A 23,802-nucleotide genomic window follows, 5' to 3' on the forward strand; every position below is an offset into this window, starting at 1 on the left:
GCTCCCCACCTTCACCCTCAACTTATAGTCCCAACTGGAGGCCATCTGGCCTCTGAGAGACGAGCAGGGCAGGAGAAGCCGGCCAGCCCACCGGAGGGCGGTTCACAGACCCGGCCTTCCCTTCTCAGGCCCCTTGCTATTGGGATCTGCTAATTTCCTGTTTGGCTGGGGCTCCTGACAGGTGGCCGTTCAGACTCAGATTTTTAGGGCTGAGAAGGAACGTGGAGACGGAGTCTGACTTCCTCGTTTCCCAGATGAGGAGGTATCTGAGCTCCAGAAACAGGGGGGGTCCCCAGAACCAGGACTCCAGCCCGGATCTGCCAGCTCCCTGGGTATCAGTGTTTTGTTAAATTCCAGGACAATTGCATCCAATTATGAGAAAAAGAAGGGGGCCCAGCACCCGTTAAGTTTGTTGCCTAAATCCTGCCCTGTTCACCCCTGTCTCCCCAAGAGGGAAGGTAACGAGGTTACCAAATGTGAACTGGGCTGGGCAGGGGGCCCGGGACCCTCCACTGCAGGCGGGGCCAGCCCCCCCTCCTTCCCCACCAGTCCACCAGCTGTTACAGCACTTGGCCAGGGCTCGGTGGAATGGGGCCCTGGAAGGGAGGGGGCAGCACCACCTCAGCCCTGCCTGCTCCTTCCAACCCTGCCTCGCAGAACGGTGGCCCGATTCCAGGGGGATGGCTGCTGTCCCACCGAGAGAGACAGGGAGGCACTGCTCTTACTGTGCTGGCCCAAGAGAGACCCCAGGGCCCTGGGGAGGCATCCGGCCAGGGGCAAGATGAGTCTGTCTGTCCTCCCATCACCTCCGCTGGGAGTGGTTCTGAATTCAGCCCCTCAGGTACAGGTGTGCCTGTCAGCAGGGTCAGCCTGTATATTTTTATTCCTGCCATGGAACCAGCTTATAACCTGATCGCAAGAAACCCAAGGCCTGTGTGTGCAGGGGCTGGGCCCCTCCCTGTGACTGGCCGGCTGGCTGGCTGACGGTCCCTGTGTGCCATCAGACTCCTGGCAGGAGGGGTATGTCTGTCCAGGTAGCCTGCCTGGAGTGACCCAGGGGGACGTCGTGGCTGGTTGCAGAGGTAGATGTCCTGCTCGGCACTTTCTGGGCTTGTCTGTTCTGGCGCCATCCCTTGCCTCCCTTCTCCAGCTTGTCAATATTCCCCTCCCCGCTCCCCGCATGACTGAAAGTTGCAGATTCCAGCAAGGCCACAAGGTGGCCCCAAACAATTCATAAATGGCCTCATGGAGGCTGGGACTCAGAGCCAGAGCGGCGTCTAGTACCTTTTAGCAGGCAAATGTCCCTGTCATCTTTGCCGAGCACCTTTGCGTCTGTTCTCTGTGTAGCCTTCTTAACAACCCCGCTAGGTGGGCAAGTGGTTGAGGAGATAAACAAGAGGAGTGGTTCTCTTTGCTTTGCAGAAACTGAGTCACAGAGAGATGGAGAGGGTGATTAGGCTGACATGCTGTCAGTGACGCTGGGGTCGCCAAGTCCCCTGACCTGGGCTCTCTCGCACTGGACTCGCTGTTCCTGTGAAAGAAAGGAGACCGGGCACTGCTCATGCTCATTCCTCTCCCCAGGGGTTCCTGCCCGCTTACCTCGGGGCTTTGGGGAGCAGGTGTTTTTCTGTGGGTGGGCAGGCAGGGGGCATGTGCCGAGCTAGGCTGAGTGGTGGCAGGGGAGGGGGATGCTAAGGTAACTTGGGGGGTGGATCCAAGCCCAGGGCTGCCCTCTTTCTCCCTGATGTAATTGTTTGCCCTTGTTTGTTTCTATTCCCTAAGATGATGAAGATGAGGAGACGCCCGGGCCCTCAAGGCAGGCTATGCGGGCATCCCTGCCGCAGTCACGGGAAGAAGAGGCCCGTCTGGCCAGGCCCACCCTGCTCCGCTCCTCCTCCTCCTCAGACCAATCTGAGACCGTGGGCCCTAAGCCAGAGACCCTGCCCCGGCCCTCGCCCCAGGCCCAGGCCTCCTGCAGGACCCCTCGGCCACACCCCAGCCCGCCCAGAACGGGCCTGGACTGGCAGCTCCTCCATGCCCACGCCCAGCAGACTGAGATGTTCCAGCAATTCTGCCAGGACCTGGTGACGGTGCACAGGGACATGGCCAACAGCATGCACGTCATCAGCCAGGCCATGGCCGAGCTGACCAGTCGCGTCAGTCAGATGTGCCAGACGCTGACAGAGATCCGGGATACGGTTCAGGCATCTCAGCGGGGACCTGACGAAGCAGCGCCCACAGGCTCTGCACTCCAGGCCGAGGCTCCCCCGCTGGAGCCCCCTCAGGCTCCCCCAGCACCCACCCCTGCACGGACTACCAGGTCTCGGAAGAGAAAGCACAATTTCTAACCTGGCCAGTCTGCACTAAGAGGAAGAGAAATGAAGGAAGGGTGTCTGGCCTTGAGACAGGAGCCGGTCTCTTATGTCCAGGTCTGATGACCCTTGTAGGATTTGGGGGGATGTCATCTCCTCACCGAGGGCAGGTTGGCACCCTATGCTCTGACCGAGCATGTACGCAGCCTCCTCTCTCATCAAGATGCAGGAAAAGCTCCCTGCTTGATGCTTGCTTGGCCTGGAGGGCAGCCTCCTCTTGGTCTGCGCCTCATGGCAGCAGGCCTGCAGGGAAGGGGGGACAAACGTGGGGAGCATCTGAATGGAACCCCGCTTTCCATCCTCAGGGCTGTGTCAGCCTCCCAGGCCCTGATTCTGCTGCTTTCAAAGGAAGCGAGGCCTGAGGATGGGCGGGTGGGGCCCAGCCCTTCCAGGAGGGGTCTGTCCTCCCTCCCCCAGGGCTCTGACCCTGGTGGGTGGCGCCCCTGCCTTGGCCTTCGCTTGCCCTCCTGTGTGCGTGTGCTCCGCTGCTGTGCTTGCCGTTTGTGGAGTGGGGAGCAGGGGGTGGCGTCGGGAAGAAGATGACCTGGCGTTCATAGGGAGAGCACTGGATGCTTCCCCGCGCCTGCAGGTGTGCGCTCTCTGGGTTCTCAGGGCAGCCGAGAGGCGGCCCAGTCGGGTATTATTATCCTCACGATTGCCATCATCATCCGCATTTCATAGACGACAAATGACACAGCAGTTGGTGGCGGGCAGGACTGGAAGCCAGGTCTGTGGATGTTCCCAGCTCCTCTGTCGGGGGCCAGATCTGGATGAGAGAGGTGTTGCTTTTTGCCTGGCCCTGCCTCAGCTCTCCTGGGTGTGAGTGGGAGGCGGGTGGCAGCAGCATTTAGGAGGTGAGTCTACTCACCTCGCCAGTGGCCGGGGGGTGGGTGGGGGAGCGGGGGCAAGTCTCCGGATCCAGAAGGAAACCCCTCCTCTAGCTTCTTAAAGTACCCAAAGCCCAAAGCTCAGAAGAGCTCCTGTCTGTTCCAGGTGCCAGCATGCCTTGCCTCTGCTTGCTTGGGCTGCATACGCATCAGTTACACATATCTGTAGCTTCATGTTTTGTTTTGGAGTCTGGGGAGAGAGCCGAGTTCTTAGAGTTAGGAAGGGACATGGGGAGTGGCAGATGCAAGTTTAGCTCTGACATGGGTGCAACTCGGCTCTGTGTCCTCTTTGCTCCTTGGCCTAAGACTGACCCTGGCAGAAACTCTCAGACCCCAGCCCTTCACCCTCCCATGCCTGCCCGCTAGAGCCATAGTGGGGCTGGGGGACTGCCATGCCCAGTGCCTGCCGGGCCGTTCCTGGAGTGCTGCTTCTACACCCAGGCCACGCTTTGTCCCTTGTAGAGAGAACGGAGGGCAAATGCAGTGTCCTCGTGGCCTTAGCTCCATCTCCCCGTTCTCTGGTTCTTTTGGGGTTCCTGCTTCCCCAAACTGAACACTCCCCTGTGACAGCCCAGTGGCTTGATTATTGCCTGGCATTGCCCTGCCCTCCGATGCTGGAATCAAAGATTGCCTTCCCGAGTATTTTTGTTAAGATGGCAATAAAAAGAAATTGATCTCACACTTGGAACACACCCAGGCTCCAGGATCTTTCTTTGGTGTGTATTCTCTTTCTTCGCTTCCTGTGAAAACCTCCAGGCCCCCAAAGCAGGGGTTAGATGACCAAGGGAAAGCATGCTGGCGAGAAGGCTCAGGTGCCCCTGGCATTTCCCAGGTCCCAATGCTCTCAGATGCCCCGTATCCACAACCATGTGAGGCCCTTGGAGGAAAGGAAAGGAACGGAAAGGCTGAAGGAGGAAACTGTTCAGCTACATTTAATTTCTACGCACATCGAAAGTGAGATGTTGCTAAATGAATTTTACCATTCGTTCCCCAAAAGTTAGTGGTTCTGGAAAAACACCATTTCCAGACAGAGACTCCAGAAGGGTCAGGGGCTGTCCATTTGCCCTGAAGCCCAGGCACTACCCTAAGGTTTGGATACCTCCCCGTTCATCCCGGATTTGTCTGTCACAGGCAAGGCTCTGCCCACCTAGATCTGAGGCTCCTCAAAGGAGCGATTTGGCTTCCTCTGGCTCCTCTTTGGGGTCTCCTCAGCAGGACAGGGGCCTCCGGACATGTATTGCCTTGGCCTAGTGCCAATGGCACAGAGAGACTCTCCCAAGCAGAAAATCCCCAGGTCCTGACCAAGGATGTATCCCCTTTCTGGAAGGTTCCATTGGAATCTAGGCCATTCTTTGCCATCCTTGGCCAAAATGCATGGCCATGAAATCAAATAACCTGATTTCCAGGAGATGCAAAGATGCTGTGAAAGATGCCTGGGGTCTTTCCCACCAAGGTCAAGGCACTAGGCAGTGACAGGCGCCTCTCCTTCTGGTCCTGAGGAGGAAAAGGGTCCAGTTGGAGGCAAAGGGGTCAGAGATTAAAAGACGGGTCAACTTTCGATGGATACTTGTCCAGTTTCTTTTTCTTGGCTTCAGAGGGGACTGTGGGACTAGCCTGTCAAAACAGGGAAGTGAAATGGAAATGAGCGGGCAGTCAATTTCAGCGTCTAAGAGTCCAAGGCTTCCTGCCATGCCAAGGGCTGGCTGGGTGGTGTTTGGTCAGAGGCCAAGTGACCATCTGGTGGGTGGATGTGTGAACCAAAGATCCTCCCAGCCCAGAGACCTAAGTGCATGTAGGAGCACAGAGTCCAACCTCTCCTTGGTTATTCTTTTCCCATTCCTACCTCCGTGACCAGTGCAGCTTCCTCGCCATCGGAGACATACCCACTGAGCAGGAGTGTCTGAGCCTGGCCCTCGCCTGGCCCTTCCAACACAGTGGGTGCCCTGTGGGTTATTTTCTCTCTTGAGTTAGAACTAGTAGTTTCCTGACCCAGCTAGAAAATTTAGCCCTTGATAAAACACAGCGAGTGAGGTCTGAGAAGTGTGGACTTAGTGCCCATCTATCCTGTACCCAAAGTCAGCGAGGAGGTTGGGATACAAACAATCCATTCTCATCATGAAAGATTTAGTCCAGAACACCCGCCCCCCCCCCCCAATACCACCCACCCCCTCGATTGCTTCCAAGGTCCCCAACTGATTGGCTTTGATTGGAAAGCTATCAAATGAGCACTGACATCTGCCGAGCAGTCTGTTAGGCATTTCCCACCCCCTCCTGACATACTCTGTGCCTTCTTTCCAATAAGGTGGTGACCTGGAGACCCAACAAATAGATTTTCACTCCCTGGAGAGCTCTCGCTCACCTGTGGCCATGGAATGGGATGGGCAAGGTTCTTCATAAAGGCGTTGTCGTGTGGGGACAGGAGGGTTCTGGGAGTGGATCAAGCCATCGGGTGTTACTGTGAAATACAAGGGTGAGACCTGATTGAGGTACAGTGATTGATGTTGAGACTTAGCTGGCTCCACTTAGCTTGACCTCAGAAATCACATAGCATAAACATCTCAGGGGAATGAGTTGTTATTCACTAAGAGTTGTTATCCTATATAATAAAGAGCTTATATGCTAATTAGGCTGAACAGCAGAACGACCGTCCGGATGACCTTCTGGATGAAGCCGGGGCTGTGAGGGGCTGCAAGGGCCAAGACCCTTGCATGAATTGTGTGCATCGGGCCTCTAGTATATATATCATATTTCAAATGCTGAGTTTCAAAACAACCAAATGCAACCAGATGCTGAACAAATTCTGATCGGTCTTTGAAACCACATTGTGATGGATACAAAGATTTGGGGTTCTCTTCCTAAATATTGATTTCTTGTTGGGTAGGAGAACACCAGGAGGTGGAAAGAGAAATTGACTTGAATTTTTCTAAGTGTTCTGACTTCAGAAGTTGCTCTTTAGAAGAAATCCCTGAAACCTAGGTAGCCTTCATCTCTTTTTCTCTTAAAGTTGGGTGCAGGGAATAATAATTCCAGTCTTTAGAGCTTGATGGCTATTTAGAAACTGAAAAAAGAGACTGTATTCTTTCCTTGTGCTCTGTGATGCAAGTGATTCCTGTGAGGAAAAAGGTGAATGAATGGTTTGCCTTCTCTTTCTGGGAGGAGGAAAATTTGGGTCTACCTCAGTTCTGTTCCATGCTAACCGCAAGGCTGATTAATTTTGGATGTCAAATTCAAGACTCATGTTAAGTTGGGGACTGGGAAATATTTTGCATACTCAGAAGACATCTCAGATATGGAAAAAAGTAGACTCCTGCAATTGGGGAGTTGAGACTGGGAAGGATGAATTTGGAGAGATTTCTCTTTTCCCTGAGATCTTTGTTAATAATGACATGGCTGGGTGTCACAGAGGTCATGGTGTTGTCTCCACAGTTCAGGGAGACCCACGCTCCCTAAATGGATGTTGATGAGAACACAGATGCGTTAAGGCTAAGATCCTAGACAAAAGCAAGTTCTGGGATCTAAGCGCCATAAATCCTGCGCGCTCCAGGTGGAGCTCTGACTCGCTTCTCTCAAATGGGCCAAAGCTGGTGTCCTCTTCCCCACCCTCCTGGGGTCTGTGTGACATCCTGTTGCCACAGTGGGTTGGTTCCTGGGCCTGAGTGGTCCCCCTCATCAGGTCACGGCGTCCTCCAGGGCTGAGCAGAGCAGAGCAGAGCAGAGCAGAGTGCTCAGGGGACTGTCCAGATGCAAAGGGGCTGGATGGACTCAAAGGGTGCTATGCCCGGACATTGTGAATGTAGATGCGCAATGCTGCTGGCACCACAATTGCCACCCCTGCCACCCACACTGGCATTGGCATTCTTGTACATCATCTCTGTTTTTAGGGGGTGTTATTATTAACAGTAATAATAGCTTACTAAGGAAGACTCGGGAAGTACAGAAAATTACAAAGAAGTAGATCCACCTACAAGGGATAATCACCCTTAAAACTTTGGTATATTTCCTTCAGGTTTACTGGGGCTTGTTTTCAAAGCATGCTGGAACCATCAAGTAAATAGCTTTCAGACCTACTTATTGCTCACTCTCCATTGTATGAGGACCATTTCCCGTGTCATAAAAGATCCCTCAAAAACATTTCTCTCCAGATGAGTAACATTCCATTATATGAATATACCATGGTTTATTAAGTCATTTCTCTAGGATTAGACATTTGGATGTTTTTGCTTTTGCACTATTATAAACAATACATAGACAGCGTGGTGGGATGCAGTTTGCATATTTGGTCTACATGTTACTGTTCTTGTTTTTTAACTTTTCAAGAATTTTGACGAAATACACATAAGTTTACAGTTCACTGGCATTAAGCACATTCCCATTATTGTGCAACCATCACCACCATCCATCTCCAGAGCTCTTTTCATCTTTCCAGGCGGAAACTTTATACCCATTCAGCACTAAGCCCCCGTACCTATCCTCCAAGCCTCTGCTCCCTAGCTCCCAGCAATCATCATTCTACTTTCTGCCTCTGTGAATTTGACCATTCATATGAACAGAATCATACAGTATTTGCTGTTTTGAGACTGGCTTATTTCACTTAGCGCAGTGGTTCTCAACCTTCCTAATGCCTCGACCCTTTAATACAGTTCCTCATGTTGTGGTGACCCCCAATTTCATTGTTACAAATTGAACATAATTAAAGCATAGTAATTAATCACAAAACAATATGTAATTATATATGTGTTTTCTAATGGTTTTAGTCAACCCCTGTGAAAGGGTCGTTCGACCCCCAAAGGGGTCGCGACCCACAGGTTGAGAACCGCTGACTTAGCATGTGCCATCAAGGTTCACTCATGTAGCATATGTCAGAATCTCCTTCCTTTTTATGGCTGAATAATATTTCATGTGTGTATATAACACACTTTTTAATCTAATTCATCCATTAATGGACACCTGGGCTGCTTCCACCTTTTGACTATTGTGAATAGCACTGCTGTGAACATGGGGGTACAAATTCTTGTTGAGTCCATATTGTCAGTTGTTTCCCAAAGGTTTGTGCCAGTTTATTCACCACCATCAGTATAGAGACACTTTTCTTGCCACCTTTACCAATACAGATATTATCATTAAGAAAAAAAAATGTGTGCTGCCCTGGACAGAGTTGCTAGTGGTTGGAGCGTTGGCCTGTGCACCAAAGGGTCCCAGTCAAGGGCACGTACCTGAGTTGCAGGTTCATTTCCGGCCCCAGTCAGGGTGCGTGTGGGAGTCAACCAATCCATGTGTCTCTCTCACATTAATGTCCCTGTCCTTATCCCTGTCCCTGTCCCTCTCCCTTCCCCTCTTCCTCGCTCTCTCCCTCTCCCTCTGTCCCTTCAACTCTAAAAGAAATGGAAGAATATCTTTGGGTGAGGATTAATGAAACAAAAATCTGTGCCAATGAGACAATGTGCTACTTTGCATTTCTTACTACTGATGCTGAATATTTTTCATGTGTTCGTTTTCCATTTGGATTTTTCTGTGAATTATTGTTTCCTGGATTGTCCCAAATGTCATTCTTTGGATCATGTCAGACAGACTTTGGTTTCTTTCCTGGCTTTTGAGACAAATCATCATAACCTAAGGGAAAAACATTTATTTTTGACTACAAATTTCCTAGATGCTGGTGTAACCCAGAACCCTCAAACTCCAAATAATTTCCTCTTGCCCTTTTGGTCTGTACATGTCCACCTCTCTGCAGATGTGTCACCTCACCTTTTGGAGGTGAGTGAGGTCGAAGGTTGGCTGTTAGGACTGTCATTTCAGGGAGGATGGGTGAGGACCATAGATTCTGAGGGTTCAGCAGAGCTTTAAAGGTTACCTGGGCTTGCTGAGTGGGTGCTTTGCCTGCCCACATAGGAGCCACGAGTTCTCCTGGGAATAGACCTCACAGCTCCATCTCCCATTTATTAGCTGTTCGACCTCAGGCAAGTCACTTAGCCTCTCTGAGCCTCAGTTTCCTAACTTTAAAATAACTTCAGTTAGCCAATGGTTGCTAGCCTGTCCTTACCTTCCTCTTCTGTCCCCACTGGACGCCCCCCCCCCCCCCGCCCCAATTTTAATGATTTTGATCTTTAGCATTTATTAATTGATCTCTTGGGCACCCTTGTCTCATGAGGTGCCCAGTTTATTCACCACCATCAGTATAGAGACACTTTTCTTGCCACCTTTACCAATACAGATTTTATCATTAAGAAAAAAAATGTGTGCTGTGGTTCTCAACCTTCCTAATGCTGCGACCCTTTAATACAGTTCCTCATGTTGTGGTGACCCCCAATTTCATTGTTACAAATTGAACATAATGAAAGCATAGTAATTAATCATAAATCTAATTTCTGCTAGATTTTGTGAAATACGGAAAACTGTCCAAGGACCCACTCTGGGGGACCCCTGTGGTTAAAAGTTAGTGAAAAGTAGGTGATCTGTCAGTTTTTCAATCACCTTTTTACCTGGTATTGGATCTTATATTTAGAAGAACCTGGGAGGAAGGCAGGGTAGGTGTCATGTCCAGTCTCAGAAAACAGAGATTTTAAAGTTTCAGAGACTTGCTCAAGGTCACATAAAACAGTGAAATCGAGACAAGGGATGGACTCTAGCTGGCATGCCTTTGCTCGGGAGGGCAGCTGCCCTGTAGGCTTTTGCGTAAGTCCACATGTTGGTGGACTTTTAACCATTGTCACTGCGCAACACCATGCCCAACACCAGCAGGCACTCACAAGGAGAGGCTCATGCATTCTCACCTGTCCTCCTCACCCCCAGGTACGTGGTTATCTCCAGGGAGGAGAGGGAGCAGAACCTGCTGGCGTTTCAGCACAGCGAGCACATCTACTTCCGGGCCTGCCGGGACATCCGGCCCGGGGAGTGGCTGCGGGTCTGGTACAGTGAGGACTATATGAAGCGCCTGCACAGCATGTCCCAGGAAACCATCCATCGCAATCTGACCAGAGGTGAGTGCCCACCCTTAGGTGAGGGCCATGCCCGTGCCACCAAGCCCCATGGGAGGCCGGGAATGCTTCTCTAGAGGCTTCCTAAGAAAACCGATGGGAAATACAGTTCACCAGCAATGGGGAGACCCAGAGGACAAACAGGTGGTCCAGGTCTGAGCAGCAGCTCTGGGCAGGGTTGTGGGTACCACATATCCTCCATGAGAAACCGTCTCAGAAACCCTATTACATGTGAATGTCTTATTTTACATTTCAGATTATCATGGAGAGAGGCAAGTCTCCAAAGCCAAGCACATACATTTAATCAAAAGCAATCCTATTTCCCCCTCAAAGTGATGGAAAGATGTTATAAACTGCCACTGCTGCAATAATACGCAACATTTACCAAGGACTTGATATGTGCTAAGCATGTGTTCCATCATGTCCCATGAAATCAGGACAACAGGCCAGTACTGAGAGAATTAGTTGGTTAGAGCACATTTAGAACAATGTCTACCTTGACCATTGTAAGCCCTCAGTTGGAGACTTTTAAAACTAATGATTCATGTGGATTAGTATCTCCATCTTACAAATGGCAAAACTGAGCATCAAATAAATATAGCCACTCACCCAGGGTCGTATGGCTAGGAAGGGCAGAGCTGGGTTTCTAACTCTGTTAGAGTCGAGGCTCTGAGCCCTAACCTATGATGCTATATGAACTGCCAGGCAAAACTAGTCCCCCACCACCACCACCACCACCACTTCCTCCTGGTCTCATTCCCAGAGGTCCTAACACTATGTTGGTATCTATTAGAACAAGGTTGGAGGGAGGTGACCTTAGGTGTGGATGGTGGCCTGGTGGGTGAGATGTCCATCTGGGCTCCGTTTAAATGAGTCATTTGAAAATGGCTTAAAATACTCCCAGTCCCTCGCCCTTTGCCTCTTTACTCCACCCTCAGCTTGGCCAGGGCAAACTGGTGAGTCCAGGTCCTTCTTTCCATGGGACCTCCTTACACTAAAACCATACCTTCAAAGACCCAGAATCCATTTGGTCCCAGGAACCAAGGCTCTCCCCAGGCCCCACTATATCATATTCCTGACCAACCTACTTTTTGGAAATAAAGCTCCATTTGGAATATGAGTAGAGAAGATGAGAGGCGGTAGGAGTGGCCCACTGAAATTAAGCTACCTTTAAAAACAAAACACAGCAAAGCAGACTGTGGACATTGAGTGCCCAGCGGCTGCCTGACTTGGTAAAAGGTATCTGGTGATTGGATGGGCAGTGAGAAGAGGCCCCATAGACATACTCATCTCTTGTCTTCTTCGGATCTGGAGGTTGGGCACATGCTGATTTCAGCTGGTAAGCATTTTTCCACGATGAGATCGCCATGGTTTCCATTTGACCTCTGGAGGTGCCTCGTGTAAAAGCATCTGATACATAGTAGGGGCTCAATCTTTGTTGAATGGATAAAAGAAGAAACGAAGGAAGACAACCAAGAAGTCTCCGAAAGAATCATACCACCAAAGAGGAGGAAATCAAGAGAAGTCATGTCTGAGGACACAGGTTCCATCCTTTGGCCATAATCTTTTTGAATTCTTCTGGATTTGTCATGTCCTTTTCCCCCAGGGTCTTCTCCAAAGCACTTCAAGCTGCATCATCCATCCTCAGAGAGCCCTGAGGCACCAGGGGAAAGCTCAGAGAAGGGAGTGAGCTTTCAGGGGTGGTTCAAGGAGCCTGGCAGGCAGACTGGACATGAGATGCACCTAGACATGTGAAGGTACAGGAGGAGGGAATGTCTATTCCTGGCCAGGCTGAGAAGTAGGAAACAGGAAGGAAACTGAAAGCCACGGTGGGGCAGGGCCAAGGCAGGAGGTAGGTCCTGAAGTCCTTGTGAGCAGTTGTGGGTCTCAGTGGCCTTTAGATGTTGTGTCTCTGTAACCTGTAGCGTTGGCAGACACTGGAAATGGGTAGCGGTGTCTTAGATCTGTATGCAAGTCCTGCTCTGGAAGGGGGATCCCCATGCTCGATCCCTCAAGGTCTTACTTGGAAGGAGGCCTCTGTAATTGGAGGCTGGAGCCCTGATAAAGGCCAGAGCATGAATTATTAGTCCTTATCAAATAGGGACATTAGTTGGTGCCAAGAACTGCTTCCTGAAGAACGTAGAAATGCTTTCTTTGTGGTTATCTTTTAAGAATAGGAGCATCTAATGTATGCATTTAAAGAATTCATGTTGTTTGATCGACTTTGAGTCATTGATTTGAGTCATGGTGTTTTCCCCATGTTTTATGGTGGTGTTAGAATCAATTTCATGACGCTTAAAGGTCTTTTTTGACCCATAGAAGCCTTTAGTCCAAAGAGGCCTCCTGCTCATCTTAGCACATTTGAATGACCTTTTCTCTGAGCAGAGTAGCATGAGGAATCCCTGGTGATGAGTAGTCTTGACCTCCAGGCGTCCTCAGCTGTTTGCTGCCTGATCCGTCCACGAGAAACAGGAAGGGTGGCCTTGTCGTTTAGAGATTCTGAATGAGCAAGTGTCACATATAATCTGCACAAATATATTGCATTTTTAAAAACTTCTCTTCATCTTCACACTTTCTGTCCCTCAGCTAGTATAGAAATGCAGGCTGTGGGGAGCGCCTGAGAATCAGGAGCCTTGGACGTGAGATCATGCCCTAAGCATTTACATGAGGACAGAAAAGGAGCTTCCTGAATAGGTTACTTGCTTTTGTGCTGTTACCTGTAGGAAATCTGGAGTCACATGTGGGCCAGGGCACAGCACCCCATGCCCGCTGTGGGAAGCCGAGCTTGGTCACAGCATGGCTCTGGTTTGCACAGAGATCCTTTGGCCTTCCCTCCGAGGTCTTTTGAAAATGCAGCTCTCAGCAGCCGAATTACAACATACGAGCAGGTTAAGTCTTTGCTCAGTCACATCTCCCAGGGCCCGCCCCTGATCTAGGAAGCCTTTAGGATTTCCTAGCTCCACAGGCTGCTGCAGGATCTTCTGAGGACTCCCCACTTAGCACTGTCCCCCCACCCCCCACAGGCAGCATTTGTACTTCTGTAGCAGTTTATGGAACTGTGCCAGCCATTGTGAAAATCTGGCTAAAATAATTCATTGTTGGGGAGCTCACCAAGGATTTATTAACTCATTTACATGATAGGAAGAAATAGAAAAGGAAGCATTGTTTGTATTGCCAGGTAAGGGAACAGCTATATTTTGAGGATGCTTTGGGTCAGTGTGGCCATGTTGTTCTTTACCTTGCTGGAGGCTGTCAGCTTGGAGCTGCAGCCACTGAAGGTGGCCCATCTTGCATTGTCTTCCTGCCTCAGTCGGCACGCTTCCTCACATACTGCTAGTTTTCCGACTTCTGGGAGAAGTGGAAAGAACAGTTGCTCTAGGCAGACTTTGCCCTAAGTGGGCTGACTTCAGAGTGTGAGGGAGGAGGAAGGAGTGGGACTCGGTATTTCGTGTGTACCTTTTACCAAGTCGAAGCAGCCGTCTTCTAATTGCTAGGACTGGACCAGACGCCTGGAGGGGTGGGGAATCCATCCTCACTTAGCTCTCAGGAATGTCACCACCCATTCATTTGACTGAGCAGGAGGCAAGTACCTTCCAACTACCTCCCCCCATAGCATTTTTCTACATAAGACTCCATTGAAACTGTCTCTTTAAAGACTTCTCTGCTTTTTTGGGTCCTATGATCCCATGATCTACTGAGCGATCGCCTCTCCCTTTTTGTCACACCTGCCCCTACGAGGCCAGACCCATAGGGATGTTTCAAACAACTTCCTAACTGAAGGCCTGCATTGTTTTCTGCCTGTTTCTCCACTTGGGGCTTTTCCCCACTTCCTCACACCCTGGTTTTCCTTCCTAGGAGAGAAGCGATTACAGAGGGAGAAGTCTGAGCAGGCTCTGGATGACCTAGAGGACCTAAGGGGTCCCATTCACCTCCCTGTGTTGAAACAGGGCAAAAGTTCCTACAAGCGTGGCTTTGACGAGGGGGACGTGCACCCCCAGTCCAAGAAAAAGAAAATTGACCTCATTTTCAAGGATGTGTTGGAGGCCTCACTGGAAACTGCAAAGGTGGAAGCCCGCCAGCTGGCCCTGAGCACCTCACTGGTCATCAGGAAAGTCCCCAAATACCAGGGCGATGCCTACAGTCAGTGTGCAATGACCATGTCGCGTGGCGTGCAGAATGTCAGCCGGACCCAGAGGGAGGGGGACTGGAAGACCCCCCAAGGGGCTTCCACGGAGCCAGGCCCATTGGACGATGAAGAAGAGGAGCCTTCGTCATTCAAGGCCGACAGTCCTGCCGAGGCCTCCCTTGCGTCTGACCCGCATGAGCTTCCCACCACCTCCTTTTGTCCTAATTGTATTCGCCTAAAGAAGAAGGTTCGGGAACTCCAGGCAGAACTAGACATGCTTAAGTCTGGGAAGCTTCCCGAGCCCCCCGTATTGCCAGCACAGGTACTGGAGCTCCCAGAGTTCTCAGACCCTGCAGGTAAGTCGGTGTGGGTGAGATGGTGTCGGAGGGAAGAGCACACGGTGGGCAGTATGAGGGTGGCAGGTGCTCTGCAGGAGCCACCTTCCGGGAAACCTGAGGCGTGTGACTCGGAGGTGAGCTCTGGCCACAGCCCGTGCCCTCAGGTGCCCCCCTCTGACAGGTCATTTTGCAGCTCCTGTGGGTGCTTCATGTCTTGCCCTGTATTCTCATCAATAAAGGACATTCCGCTGCAGAAGGGGTGTGTGCTGTGTTCTTGAACCATTGCCTTTCTCTGGTGGTCCTAGTGGTGTCTGACCCCCACAACCCAACTTCTAAACCCAGTCTTTCTCTCTGCCCAGTCCTGTCTGGGAGAGCTCCTGGGTCTCCCGACCTCAGCCCAGGAGCACACCTCGTTCTTCTCTTCCCGACTTGCTGCTCTGCCACACGGTCCCATCTCCCTGCCTGGGGTCTTGGAAGGACCTGGGTCCCGGGCGTTCAGCTGCATGCTCCTGCCCTTCTCTGTGGCTGCCTGGATGTCTTGGAGCTGGTTGACAAGGAGGGTTTTCAGTACACATCTGCAGCTTAGAGTATTGACACAGCACTTTCTATTTAAACCACATCTCTTAGCTCAGAATGAGGTGCTTCAGATATTCAAAGCATGCATCTGTGCTCTGGTCCTGAAATAACCAGGGGCCCTGCCAAAGCTGCCTCCATTTGAGGGTAGCATGCCACCCCTGACCACATTAGTGGTGGGACCAAGGAGTCTCATGTCCTCGTTCTCTGACTTAAGGGTGTTTGATATGCTTCTTCCTCTGGTCCTGCTGGTCAGTTGATACCAAACATGGAAGTTCCTTGAGCGCCCACTAGTGGAGGGCTAGGGCACGAAGCCACTGCGGATAATCCACAAAGAGGGAAAGCCACACATGGATAGCAAGAGTGCTGCTAAATACATTCTGGCTGGGCTTCAGCCCGTTGTAGGAATTGGCTTATGTTTCACATGGTGTGGCACCTTCCTTTTGGGCAGTGCTTCCTGTTCATTTTAGAAATGTCTATGTTTTCCCCCACACGTGTAAAGGTTTCTTTCCCATTTGTCTTCCAGCCTCCGAGAGCATGGTCTCCGGCCCCGCCATCATGGAGGACGATGACCAGGAGGTCGATTCGGCAGATGAATCGGTCTCCAATGATATGATGACTGCCACCGATGAGCCCTCCAAGATGTCATCTGCCACTGGGCGCCGAATCCGGCGCTTTAAGCAGGAGTGGCTGAAGAAGTTCTGGTTCCTGCGGTACTCCCCAACCCTCAACGAGATGTGGTGCCACGTCTGCCGCCAGTACACGGTGCAATCCTCCCGCACCTCGGCCTTCATCATCGGCTCCAAGCAGTTCAAGATCCACACCATCAAACTGCACAGCCAGAGCAACCTGCACAAGAAGTGCCTGCAGCTGTACAAGCTCCGCATGCACCCCGAGAAGACGGAGGAGATGTGCCGCAACATGACCCTGCTCTTCAACACCGCCTACCACCTGGCTCTCGAGGGCAGGCCCTACCTGGACTTCCGGCCCCTGGCTGAGCTGCTGAGGAAGTGTGAGCTCAAGGTGGTGGACCAGTACATGAATGAGGGAGACTGCCAGATCCTCATCCATCACATCGCCCGGGCACTGCGAGAAGACTTGGTGGAGCGCATCCGCCAGTCACCTTGCCTCAGCATCATCCTGGATGGGCAGAGCGATGACCTGCTGGCCGACACGGTGGCAGTCTACGTCCAATACACCAGCAGCGACGGGCCCCCGGCCACAGAGTTCCTGTCCCTGCAGGAACTGGGGTTCTCTAGCACAGAGAGCTATCTCCAGGCGCTTGATCGAGCCTTTTCTGCCTTGGGTATCCGGTTGCAGGATGAGAAGCCAACCGTTGGCTTGGGCATAGACGGGGCCAACATCACAGCCAGCCTGCGTGCCAGCATGTTCATGACGATCCGCAAGACGCTGCCCTGGCTGCTGTGCCTGCCCTTCATGGTCCACCGGCCCCACCTAGAAATCCTGGATGCCATCAGTGGGAAGGAGCTCCCCTGCCTGGAGGAGCTGGAGAACAACCTGAAGCAGCTGCTGAGTTTCTACCGGTACTCGCCGCGACTCATGTGCGAGCTGCGGTGCACGGCCTCTACCCTCTGTGAGGAGACGGAGTTCCTGGGCGACATCCGGGCCGTGAGGTGGATCATCGGTGAGCAGAATGTCCTCAACGCCCTCATCAAGGATTACCTGGAGGTGGTGGCCCACCTCAAGGACGTCAGCAGCCAGACCCAGCGGGCAGACGCCTCGGCCATCGCGCTGGCCCTGCTGCAGTTCCTCATGGACTACCAGTCCATGAAGCTCATCTACTTCCTCCTGGACGTGATCGCTGTGCTCTCACGCCTGGCCTACGTCTTTCAGGGCCAGTACCTCCTGGTGTCTCAGGTGGATGACAAGATCGAGGAGGCCATCCAGGAGATCAGCCGACTGGCCGATTGCCCCGGGGAATACCTGCAGGAGTTCGAGGAGAATTTCCGGGAGAGCTTCAATGGGATCGCCATGAAGAACCTCAGGGTGGCTGAAGCCAAGTTCCAGTCCATCAGGGAGAAGATCTGCCAGAAGACCCAAGTGATCCTGGCTCAGAGATTCGACTCGCGCAGCCGGATCTTTGTGAAGGCCTGCCAGGTGTTCGACCTCGCCGCCTGGCCCAGGAGCAGCGAGGAGCTCGTGAGCTATGGCAAGGAGGATATGATTCAGATATTTGATCACCTGGAGGCTATCCCGACCTTTTCCCGAGACATCTGTCGGGAAGGGCTGGACCCCCGGGGGAGTCTGTTGATGGAGTGGCGAGAACTCAAGGCTGATTACTATACCAAAAATGGCTTCAAGGACCTGATCGGCCACATCTGCAAATACAGACAGAGGTTTCCGCTCTTGAACAAGATCATCCAGATCCTCAAGGTCCTCCCCACTTCCACCGCTTGCTGTGAGAAAGGCCGAAATGCCCTGCAGCGAGTTCGCAAGAACCACCGCTCCCGCCTGACCCTGGAGCAGCTCAGCGACCTGTTGACAATCGCAGTCAACGGTCCGCCCATTGCCAACTTTGACGCCAAGCGAGCCCTGGACAGCTGGTTTGAGGAGAAGTCTGGCAACACCTACTCTCTGTCCGCCGAGGTCCTCAGCAGGATGTCTGCGCTGGAACAGAAGCCGGTGCTGCAGACCGTGGACCACGGAGCAGAGTTTTACCCGGACATTTAGGGAACCGGTGTCACAGAGGTCACTAAGCTGTTGAATATTTTTTTAATCTATACTCACAAGCTTTGATATATTATATAAATATATATTATATTATATATATTAAAAACCCACACTGAAAAATTTTTAAAAACCAAGGTGACACATCCACCAGAAGCTACTGGGAACTTCCAGAAAGGAATAATGTCAGAAACTGACTCTTGTCTACAACATTTGGCAGCTGCAACATCCGTGGCAACTCATTTTCACTCACAGACGCATGTGCTGGGGCCACACGTGTTCCCACCTACCGGCCAGCCAACAGCATAAGCTAAAATGACGGGTCTCTGTCATCACCTTTAGGTAACTCGTGTTGTCCATGTTCTTGTCTGGGTGGGTGAGGGGCTTGGGTTGGGGTTTATGTTCTTGCCTTTTCTTGTTTGGTTTTATGATGGGGTTTCTCAGCCTCTGTGTTGACATGCTGGTCCTATCTCTGATTTGGGATAAGGGCGGGTTGTGTATCTGGATCAGGTGTTTTGACTTTCTCTCCCACCTGACTTCAGCTGGAGAGATTTTCACTCTTTTCTTCACTGTCTTAGAAACATGTGTTGGTCAAACTGTGACACCCACTACTCCCCACCTCTATCGCCAATCCCGTCCCTGGGTTGTTCATTCCCTCCTTCCAGACCCCCTGGATCCTTATTACCTGTAATACTGAAGGCAAAATTGCCTGACAACCGAGCTTGAAATCCTGGGGAAGGAAGAGGGGATGCCCCATTTTGCATTCCTGTTTTTAAATAGTGTGGGATAAAATAATCTGATTCCATTGAGATCCAGGGCTGCTGGAGAAATGAAGAGCCGAGAAATCCAGACCCCAAAGGGCAGCGATTTATTGGCTAAAAATAAGTAAAATGAAAAATATGTATTCAATTTACATAAATTATTTATACTCTATCTTTATAATCATATAATGGGGGGAGGGGTATTTTTTTCCTTTAATAATCAAGAAATGCCTGCCAGAGTTCCGTAGCAGGACATGTCAATGCAAGTTGTGCCCTGGATTATGCAAATGAGAGTCTCTAGAGATTTAGTCCTTTTTCTGCAACAGGCTGATAACCAGCCCTACCCCCTGGCAGGAAGGTAGTGGGAACCTGGGTGATGCATCTATGCCTGTGAACACTTCCATTTTTGAACAGGGTAGAGATGTCCTAGAAGAAAGAAATAAGCAAGGGGAAAGATAGGACTCTCAAAGGCATCAGCCTACACATACACACACACACACACACACAACCAACCACGATATAAGCTTTAGAAGTAGCCACTTGCCTACTCCCTGGGGCAAGTAGTGGTTTAAGCTAGAGGAGTCAGATCAATGCTCTTTCATTCATTTAACTACCAGTATACCTCGCAAGGGAGTTTTGTTTTGTTTTTTAAATGTGCGTGAGCTGTTAGAAACTTCTATTCATGTTTCCACACTTGGTTTATGCATATTTGATATGCAGAGATCCCGTATCATGGGTGCGGGTCATATTTGGGGGAGGGAGGAAGATCCGCACCATCTGTGGTCATTAGGGAGCCACCCCTCTCAGCTGGCAGAGGGTGAGCAAAGGATCATGTGCTCTGGCCCCAGGGTCCCCGACCGGCTTGGCTCAGACATTATAAAACTGTGGTGGCTCCCTTCCTTCTGGTTTATCTTGCCTCTGAGGCCTCATGCCACCGTAGCGAACATAGTAGAAATGTCATCAACACTGAACATGTCACTCCCCCTTCCTGTCCTGCCAGTCCCTTCACCCTCCACAGGTCCCTTCCCCCACCCCCATGGTCTTGGTGCTAAGATAACTTTAGAATCATTGCTGCTAGTTGATAGCTTTTCATTACATAAATATATTATATATATATTATATATTATTTTTGAAACTTTTTGTTTGTTTGTTTCAACAGTGATGTAGCATGTTAAAACAAAAAACAAAACCTGGTTTTCTCTGACGGTCCCACTGCCAGGCCTCGTATGCTGCCTTTTTCAACAAATCAATGCACCCTTGCCTGTGGCATCCAGCCCCCCACCCCTTCCCCAGTCCCACGTACTTCCCCACCCTCCTCTGAACAAGGAGAGAGAAGAAACTAGCAAGGAAAGACCCAAAGCTCTTTCTGATGCTTTGAAATTCCCAGCCTCACTCCACTTCCCCACTTTAAGCTGATGTCTCCTCCCCCCACTGCACCCTTCCCATCAGGGTCAGTAACTGTGGTCAAGTGGGATGCTATTGCAAAGCACACGGTTCCACCTTTCCCTCCCCAGCTTCCTCTCCACCACACGGACTAAGATGGCTCGAAGGCAGAGGTGGATGGCAAGGTGGGCGGGCCTCAGTGGAGGCAGAAACAGTAGGTTGGGATCCGTTCTTCTAGCCAACAGATGCCTTACACCTTCTCTTCCCCCACCTCTACTCCTCCCCACCCACTGCATTGGGACCCTCTGTGGATAGTCCCCCTAAACCACTCATTTGCAAACCAGGAAGAGAGTATCTGCTTGAGCATCTAGTCAGGGCTGCGAATGTGTCCTCTCAAGAGACCACGGTCCAACTCAGCTCAGTGTTTACCCACAGGGAACCATCCTTTGGGCCAATGCCATTTTCAACCTGTACCTTCTGAGAGAGCTGGGAGCCAGTGACCTGCTTCTGGGCTAGAAGCATGAGCTATAACTACAGGTGGCCACCTGTTCAGCCAGGGTCTGAAACAGAGAGGATGGGCTCTCTGGAGAGTCTTGAACTTTGGCAAGGCTCCCAAACACTGGGTGCGCATGCCCTTTGCTGAATTCAGCTAGGCTGTGTCAGACACTCTGAAGGCCACTTTGCCTGGGGACAGGGAATAATCGGGGTGACACACCACTGCAATTTACACAGGGGCTTTTCTCAGCCTGGACGCTCCCAGGAGGCTCAGTGCTTCTGTCCTGTGCATGAGGCATGTGACTACCGGTGATTTCTATCACAGGCATTTCCCACTCTCTGCTTCTTGAGAAGGACTCTTGGGTTGATGGGACCCTCAGGGTCTAGTCCAGGGAGGCACATGCTTGGCTAACCTAACCTTCCTTTGATGGGTATAAAAACTGGTTGGCTGGGCAGCCGTTACATCCCAACTGGGGTGGCTTCAGACAAGACAGAGCCCTTTAACTCAGCCCCTGGCTTAGGAGTTTCAACCATTGGCTTAGAATAAAGTGTTTGTGTCTCTGGGCTTGAGACTTGTCCTAATTGAACTTTCTTTGGCTTTTGGAGGGGGTGGGAAGTGAGATCAGGTTTGGGGGGGCAATCATGCCCAGCACATACATTGCCGAGCCTGGGAACCAGAGGCCCTTGTGGTTAAAATGGTGTGCTTCTCCTCAATGGAGGAAAAAAAACCCGTTACCATCCATGAAAACTGAGGACAGCCCAGTCCTGCCTAGAACTCTTGCTGTGTCAGAATCCCCAGGTTTTGACTGCCTGGTTGAATATGAGTTCAGGCATCTGAATCACCAGTTGGTTTTTTTGTGGGTTTTGTTTGGGTTTTTTTTTGTTTTTGTTTTTGTTTTTTTGGACTGCTGGCCACAACCCACAGTACTGGGTGGAGCCTGATTTCCTCATCCTCGCTTGGGAATGAGAACAAGCTCCAGCTCCAAGATCCCTGGATAGCAGGGGTCAGTATGGGATCCTGAATCCAGGGCAGTTGGGGGTCGTGGCCCCAGCCCCTCCTACATGCTACCATGTTGAGTCGTCTTGCCTAGCCCTTCTCCTTGACTTGCTTCTGTTGATCCTATCATTTGGAGGAAGGACCTTGTAATTATTTAAGGTAATGTTGAAATATTTTCCATGTGGAAAAGCAGTAGAATGCTGAAAATGATCCTGGAGAGAGGGAAGTGGAATACAGACTTGGCCCAGCCCAGGCTGGGGGGCTAGAGTCACTTTAGCTGTTCCCTGGAGCCTCGTGGGCTCCAGCAAGTGGCCTGGGGTGTTGAAATAGAAATTCTCTTCTAGATTCCTCCCCCTTCATTTTTCCTCCACCCTCGGGGTCTAGTCCAGGGAGCAGGAAATCGGTACCTAGAGCTGGTTTGGGCTTACTGTCTGGATTGATTTCCAAGTAGAATTCATGCTTTTTCTTGGTCCTATCACCCAGTTTGGGCAGAAGGCTCCAATCCCACTGGGACTCACACTCCCCCCTTCTTCTAGGGGCAGGCCCAGCCAGGCCAGCCTTGGACAGCCCAAGCAGGGAGGCCAGGCCTGCTTCACCAAGAAAGGCGTGTTCGTGTTCGGAGGCTGGTGAGCTTGGGGCAGTTCCATTCCAGATACCAGCCTCCTGGAGGTGGTGCTGGGTCTGAGGTTCCAGTCTGGGTCTTGAGGAAAGATTTAATGTAGGACCCTTTTTCTGCCTGGAGGAGAACCCCTCTCTGCTCTCTGTTCTGGGTGCTTTAGCTGAGTGGATGGAGCTGTGATATGTGATGGAGCCTTTGAGGTGAACTTTGTGTGTTAGCCAGAGGGAGTAAAAGTGCCCTTTGGGGAGGAAAATGGTACGGCCCACCTCATCCATCTGGCTCTCCCCCACCCCAAACCCTTCAAGTGGCATCGCCCTAGAAATACCTATGCAATCCAGTCTCCCTAGGAGAGTGCATGGAAGCAGGGGTATGTGCAGTGTATAATACAAATGCTACAGCATATATATTGTATATATGGACATATACAGTACGTATACACAGAGTAAGAGATTGAATCACGTCTATATATCTATAAATAATATCCTATATATTTATACATTTTTATGTTTTAAATAGATATAAAAATAGAGTCTATAGAGAGCTGGGAGAGCAACGGGAAAGCCTGTGTTGTGCAAAGAGGGAGGAGGCAGAGCCTTTTGCAGGGGCTGATGAGGGAGCTAAGCAGGCAGGGTTTGCCAGGAATGGAGCCTCCTACCCCCAGTGGTGGAGAGGAGCGTAACTGGGTCCCGGCCCTCTCCGTGCACTTTCTCTCCTTTACCGCAGGCTTGGTCTGAGGTTGGAAGGAGATACTCACTCCCTGAGCTCCAACTGAAGTGCCCCCTCCATCCCCCGCAAGCCTATGGTGTGGTCGCTGCTGCCTGGCAGTAGCTCGTGATCACTGACCCATGGTGTAGGGACCACTGCACAATTTTCCCTAAATGGCCTCTTCCTCCCCCCGCCCCAGGAGCGAGCAGCATTGGTGGCCATAGGAAAGGTGCAAATTGGACCAGGAGTGGTCCAGGAAAGATGCTGCCCCTCCCTCCTCCCATGCTTCTACTGCCCCCTAGAGGCCAAACCTCTGGAGTACCTCCCTCACCCACTCCATCACTGTCCGCCAGGGACTGGAGAAGTGAAGTGGGCAGCATGAGCATCACCAGACAGTGCTGCCTGCCATCAAGAAGCTTCCTGGCCAGGGCAGGGGTCATCAGATAACTAGGAGGGGGGTTGGGTAGGGGGGGGTAGGGATACATATCCGCACACTCATGAATTCAGTAGCAATTCCAGTTCCGAAGCAGGGCTTTGGCCCAGCCCACTTTGCACAGCTGCTGCTGCTGGCTGTACTCAGGACAACCAACTCTCTTCCCTCTCCTGCACGGAGGCCCATCGACCCCTCACCTTACCGCCACCATAACAGGCAGGTTTAGTTCACATACACTGTTCTGACTCTGTGACTTGAGGCAGAGGCTGAGCCGGACGCCCCATGAGGGAGGGCTGGTGCAGCCCCCTTGGAATCAGAAGCCCGTTTTGCTTCCAGGTTTCTCTCTCGGTAGTTTCTTTCCCCTGAAGGCGGGGAGAAGGGGCTGATGGGGTTGCTGTTGAAGGGAGACTCGGGACAGCTGCGTCCTCTGTGCTCCAGACCAGCCTCTGCC

The 23,802-nt window shown here is 51.3% G+C and overlaps 1 protein-coding gene across 3 annotated transcripts in view; it reads left to right on the forward strand.

Moving 5' to 3' along the window:
• The window catches only part of PRDM11 (PR/SET domain 11), an 84,810-nt gene that overhangs the window by 60,203 nt on the left and 805 nt on the right, over positions 1-23,802 (forward strand). The window contains exons 6-8 of one of the 3 annotated variants that reach the window (XM_070427844.1): positions 10,049-10,236; positions 14,089-14,715; positions 15,797-18,300. In XM_070427844.1, coding sequence (XP_070283945.1) covers positions 10,049-10,236; positions 14,089-14,715; positions 15,797-17,961 — 2,980 coding nt within the window. In that variant the 3' untranslated portion in view covers positions 17,962-18,300. Of the gene's footprint in view, positions 1-1,782; positions 3,272-10,048; positions 10,237-14,088; positions 14,716-15,796; positions 18,301-23,802 lie in introns of those variants that run through there. The other 2 variants (XM_070427845.1, XM_070427846.1) reach the window with 2 other exon arrangements.

The sequence above is a fragment of the Myotis yumanensis genome, unplaced genomic scaffold (genome assembly GCF_028538775.1).
Source record: "Myotis yumanensis isolate MYYU_CA2020_CCGP unplaced genomic scaffold, mMyoYum1.0.hap1 SCAF_10, whole genome shotgun sequence".
NCBI lineage: Eukaryota > Metazoa > Chordata > Mammalia > Chiroptera > Vespertilionidae > Myotis > Myotis yumanensis.